Source organism: Oncorhynchus clarkii, chromosome 16 (genome assembly GCF_045791955.1).
Source record: "Oncorhynchus clarkii lewisi isolate Uvic-CL-2024 chromosome 16, UVic_Ocla_1.0, whole genome shotgun sequence".
NCBI classification, from domain to species: domain Eukaryota; kingdom Metazoa; phylum Chordata; class Actinopteri; order Salmoniformes; family Salmonidae; genus Oncorhynchus; species Oncorhynchus clarkii.
Window position 1 is genome coordinate 70,483,908 of NC_092162.1, and position 6,000 is coordinate 70,489,907.

The 6,000-nt window shown below is 42.4% G+C and overlaps 1 protein-coding gene across 1 annotated transcript in view; it reads left to right on the plus strand.

Moving 5' to 3' along the window:
• The window catches only part of LOC139367785 (AMP deaminase 2-like), a 62,846-nt gene extending 59,954 nt beyond the window's left edge, over window positions 1-2,892 (plus strand). The window contains exons 17-18 of the mRNA XM_071106117.1: window positions 119-229; window positions 2,654-2,892. Coding sequence (XP_070962218.1) covers window positions 119-229; window positions 2,654-2,860 — 318 coding nt within the window. The 3' untranslated portion in view covers window positions 2,861-2,892. The remainder of the gene's footprint in view (window positions 1-118; window positions 230-2,653) is intronic.
• Window positions 2,893-6,000: the final 3,108 nt, after the last annotated feature.

A 6,000-nucleotide genomic window follows, 5' to 3' on the forward strand; every position in this document is an offset into this window, starting at 1 on the left:
GGGGCCCTCCTATCCCTGACTCCAAGAGCTGGGTGTTCCGGGCCTTCCTCAGGCTGAATGTCATTATCAGGATGGAACATATGACATATTACTGTTACTGTACGCTGTCCCGTTCCAGGAGCCCCTGATGGAGGAGTACAGCATCGCTGCTCAGGTGTGGAAGCTCAGCTCCTGTGACATGTGTGAGCTGGCCAGGAACAGTGTTCTGATGAGCGGTTTCTCCCATAAGGTACTACTTTTATCATTAACCACTGCATTATCAAGTTTCTACATGATTTACTTGAGCATCTATTCCCTACTACATTATTTACCTATTGTTAGCCTGTTCCTACTGTTAGCCTGTTCCTACTGTTAGCCTGTTCCTACTATTAGCCTGTTCCTACTGTTAGCCTGTTCCTACTGTTAGCCTGTTCCTACTGTTAGCCTGTTTCTACTGTTAGCCTGTTCCTACTGTTAGCCTGTTCCTACTGTTAGCCTGTTTCTACTGTTAGCCTGTTCCTACTGTTAGCCTGTTTCTATTATTAGCCTGTTTCTACTGTTAGCCTGTTCCTGCTGTTAGCCTGTTCCTATTGTTAGCCTGTTCCTATTGTTAGCCTGTTCCTACTGTTATCCTTTTCCTACTGTTAGCCTGTTCCTACTGTTAGCCTGTTCCTACTGTTAGCTTGTTCCTACTGTTAGCCTGTTCCTACTGTTAGCCTGTTCCTACTGTTAGCCTGTTCCTACTGTAAGCATGTTCCGACTGTTAGCCTGTTCCGACTGTTAGCCTGTTCCTACTGTTATCCTGTTCCTACTGTTAGCCTGTTCCTACTGTTAGTCTGTTCCTACTGTTAGCCTGTTCCTACTGTTAGCCTGTTCCTACTGTAAGCATGTTCCTACTGTTAGCCTGTTCCTACTGTTAGCCTGTTCCTACTGTTAGCCTGTTCCTACTGTTAGCCTGTTCCTACTGTTAGCCTGTTCCTACTGTAAGCCTGTTCCTACTGTTAGCCTGTTCCTACTGTTAGCCTGTTCCTACTGTTAGCCTGTTCCTACTGTTATCCTGTTCCTACTGTTAGCCTGTTCCTACTGTTATCCTGTTCCTACTGTTAGCCTGTTGTTACTGTTAGCCTGTTCCTACTCTTAGCCTGTTCCTACTGTTAGCCTGTTCCTACTGTTAGCCTGTTCCTACTGTTAGCCTGTTCCTATTGTAATCCTGTTCCTACTGTTAGCCTGTTCCTACTGTTAGCCTGTTCCTACTGTTAGCCTGTTCCTACTGTTATCCTGTTTCTACTGTAATCCTGTTCCTACTGTTAGCCTGTTCCTACTGTTAGCCTGTTCCTGCTGTTAGCCTGTTCCTACTGTTAGCCTGTTCCTACTGTTAGCCTGTTCCTACTGTTATCCTGTTGTTACTGTTAGCTTTTTCCTACTGTTAGCCTGTTCCTATTGTAATCCTGTTGTTACTGTTAGCCTGTTCCTATTGTAATCCTGTTGTTACTGTTAGCCTGTTCCTATTGTAATCCTGTTGTTACTGTTAGCCTGTTCCTACTGTTAGCCTGTTCCTTTTGTAATCCTGTTGTTACTGTTAGCCTGTTCCTACTGTTAGCCTGTTCCTATTGTAATCCTGTTGTTACTGTTAGCCTGTTCCTATTGTAATCCTGTTGTTACTGTTAGCCTGTTCCTATTGTAATCCTGTTCCTACTGTTATCCTGTTCCTACTGTTAGCCTGTTCCTATTGTAATCCTGTTCCTACTGTTATCCTGTTCCTACTGTTAGTCTGTTCCTACTGTTAGCCTGTTCCTACTGTTAGCCTGTTCCTACTGTTAGTCTGTTCCTACTGTTAGCCTGTTCCTACTGTTAGCCTGTTCCTACTGTTATCCTGTTCCTACTGTTAGTCTGTTCCTACTGTTAGCCTGTTCCTACTGTTAGCCTGTTCCTACTGTTAGTCTGTTCCTACTGTTAGCCTGTTCCTACTGTTAGCCTGTTCCTACTGTTAGTCTGTTCCTACTGTTAGCCTGTTCCTACTGTTAGCCTGTTCCTACTGTTAGCCTGTTCCTACTGTTAGTCTGTTCCTACTGTTAGCCTGTTCCTACTGTTAGCCTGTTCCTACTGTTATCCTGTTCCTACTGTTAGCCTGTTCCTATTGTAATCCTGTTCCTACTGTTATCCTGTTCCTACTGTTAGTCTGTTCCTACTGTTAGCCTGTTCCTACTGTTAGCCTGTTCCTACTGTTAGCCTGTTCCTACTGTTAGCCTGTTCCTACTGTTAGCCTGTTCCTACTGTTAGTCTGCTCCTACTGTTAGCCTGTTCCTACTGTTAGCCTGTTCCTACTGTTATCCTGTTCCTACTGTTAGCCTGTTCCTACTGTTATCCTGTTCCTACTGTTCGCCTGTTCCTACTGTTATCCTGTTTCTACTGTAATCCTGTTCTTACTGTTAGCCTGTTCCTACTGTTAGCCTGTTCCTAAGGCTATGTGTATGTTTGAGATTGACAGACTTTGCTTAGGTCTGTTCAGATCAACAGCTCTTCGTAATGCCTGGAACAGCCTGCAACCAATCAATGCATCTCTAACACACACTACTACTATTTCCCACGTTCATACACAATCTGTTTGGAGGAAACCTCGTTTAATCACCTGACAAGTTACAGTACTTTTCCTCAATCCACTTTCTGTCCTCAGGTGAAGAGTTACTGGCTGGGCCCTCACTACATCAAGGAGGGGCAGGAAGGAAACGATATCCGACGCACCAACGTCCCCGACATCCGTGTGGCGTACCGTTACGAGACCATGTGTGAAGAACTCAACCTCATCACCCAGGCCATCCGCACAGACGAGCTGGAGGCCATTACAGAAGAGGAAGGGACTCTGTGTATGGGGCCTGTCTAGGGGGAGAGAGGAGGGGCAGAGCGGAGGAAGGTCTGTCTATGGGGCCTGTCTAGGGGGAGAGAGGAGGGGCAGAGAGGAGGGAGGTCTATGGGGCCTGTCTAGGGGGAGAGAGGAGGGGCAGAGAGGAGGGAGGTCTGTCTATGGGGCCTGTCTAGGGGGAGAGAAGAGGAGCAGAGAGGAGGGAGGTCTATGGGGCCTGTCTAGGGGGAGAGAGGAGGGGCAGAGAGGAGGGAGGTCTATGGGGCCTGTCTAGGGGGAGAGAGGAGGGAGGTCTGTCTATGGGTCCTTTCTAGGGGGAGAGAGGAGGAGCATAGAGGAGGGAGGTCTGTCTATGGGGCCTGTCTAGGGGGAGAGAGGAGGGGCAGAGAGGAGGGAGGTCTGTCTATGGGGCCTGTCTAGGGGGAGAGAGGAGGGACAGAGAGGAGGGAGGTCTGTCTATGGGGCCTGTCTAGGGGGAGAGAGGAGGGACAGAGAGGAGGTGAGTCTATATATGGGCTCATCCTTGGCTCTGGCATCTTCCACAGTATTTGGAACCAAGGATTAATCACCCCAATCCAAAAAAGTGGAGACAAATTTGACCCCAATAACTATATGCGGGATATGCGTCCACAGCAACCTTGGGAAAATCCCCAGCATTATCATTAACAGCAGACTAGTTCATTTCCTCAGTGAAAACAATGTACTGAGCAAATGTCAAATTGGCTTTTATCAAATTACCGTACGACAGACCACGTATTCACCCTACACACCCCAATTGACAAACAAACATGGGGCCTGTCTAGGGGGAGGAAAGGAGGGACAGAGAGGAGGGGAGTCTGTGTATGGAGTCTGTCTACTGGGAGAGATGAGGTAGGAGGAAGAGCAGAGGAGGAGTAACAGGGAGGAGGAGGGCAACCTTCATATGGGACAGGTGTAGGAAGGAAGCGGAAGGAGGAGTAACAGGAAGGAGGAGGCAGGGTCGTAACTACAAATGAGGACAGAGAGGTCCGGACGCAGGTCATTTTTTTCAACAAAAAAAATATATACAGTCTATTTACAGTATATTAAATTTACAGTACATTTACTGTATATTATATTTACAGTATATTTACAGTATATTATATTTACAGTATATTTACAGTATATTATATTTACAGTACATTTACTGTATATTATATTTACAGTATATTATATTTACAGTATATTTATAGTATATTATATTTACAGTATATTTATAGTATATTATATTTACAGTATATTTATAGTATATTATATTTACAGTATATTTATAGTATATTATATTTACAGTATATTTATAGTATATTATATTTACAGTATATTATATTTACAGTATATTTATAGTATATTATATTTACAGTATATTTATAGTATATTATATTTACAGTATATTATATTTACAGTATATTTATAGTATATTATATTTACAGTATATTTATAGTATATTATATTTACAGTACATTTATAGTATATTATATTTACAGTATATTTATAGTATATTATATTTACAGTATATTTATAGTATATTATATTTACAGTATATTTATAGTATATTATATTTACAGTATATTATATTTACAGTATATTTATAGTATATTATATTTACAGTATATTTATAGTATATTATATTTACAGTATATTATATTTACAGTATATTTATAGTATATTATATTTACAGTATATTTATAGTATATTATATTTACAGTATATTTATAGTATATTATATTTACAGTATATTTATAGTATATTATATTTACAGTATATTTATAGTATATTATATTTACAGTATATTATATTTACAGTACCAGTCAAAAGTTTAGACACACCTACTCATTCAAGGGTTTTTCTTTATTTTGTACTATTTTCTACATTGTAGAATAATAGTGAAGACATCAAAACTATGAAATAACACATATGGAATCATGTAGTAACCAAAAAAAGTGGGGCAACAAGTACTCAGCATATGTGGGAACTCCTTCAAGACTTTTGGAAAAGCATTCCGGGTGAAGCTGGTTGAGGGAATGCCAAGTGTGTGCAAAGCTGTCATCAAGGCAAAGGGTTTTATTTCCCGGGTGGGGGGGGGGGGGGGGGGGGGGGCCCTTCCCGACCTCTCTAGAGCTTAAACCCTGGTTACGGCCCTGGGAGGAGGAGCAGGGAAGAGGAGGAGGAGCAGGGAAGAGGAGAGAGGAGGAGGAGCAGGGAAGAGGAGAGAGGAGGGGGAGCAGGGGAGAGGAGGAGGAGCAGGGAAGAGTGGGAGGAAGAGGAGGGAAGAGGAGGAGAAGCAGGGAAGAGGAGGGAGGAGGAGGAGCAGGGAAGAGTGGGAGGAGGAGGAGGGAAGTGGAGGGAGGGGGAGGAGCAGGGAAGAGTGGGGGGAAGAGGAGGGAGGAGGAGGCACAGGGAAGAGGAAGGAGAAGCAGGGAGGAGGACAGACCTCAGTCCTGAGGAACCAAGACGGTTGCAAGAGACGCTATCATTCACAGGACAGAGTAGAGAATACCATTTTTTTTTTTAAGGAATATCTTTGCAGAGACTTTACTGGCAGATATGGTTTGATAGAAATAATTGTGTGGTGTGCGACATGGAAGAGATCTGGGCAATGCAATATTAGAGAACAAACCCATTCCTGTCTGTCAAAATTACCTGTTTTTGATTAAGATTGTTTTTGCGCTATCTGATATTGTGACTTTCCATTGTATCTTTGATTTCATCATTCTTACTGTCAAACCTTTCCTTGTCACTACTGTGATATAATTTCTGAATGTATTTATTTGCAAGTGAATATAGGCTACATATGAATTTAGAATGTAAAAAATGTCTGCCGGTATTTAAAAAACAACTACATATTTCTGGCAATATTTGTTAAGCCTTTTATGGTTTTATACTAGCCTGGTGAATTCCAGTCTTTTTGTGCTAACATTCCATTCATTGCCACTTCTTGTCATACCAAACAACATGTACAAATGAGTGGAACGTTAGCACAAAACAGGTTCTGGATTTCAGGCTAGTTTTACATCAGGGTGGCGTAAAGACCTTTTACTGGAGCGGGTGCTGTGGTAACTCATCTTTCGTCTCAGATTCATCCTGACAATAGTCCTTCGTTATAGTGACTGTATCATATCTCATCATGTCATTTCATTGCATTA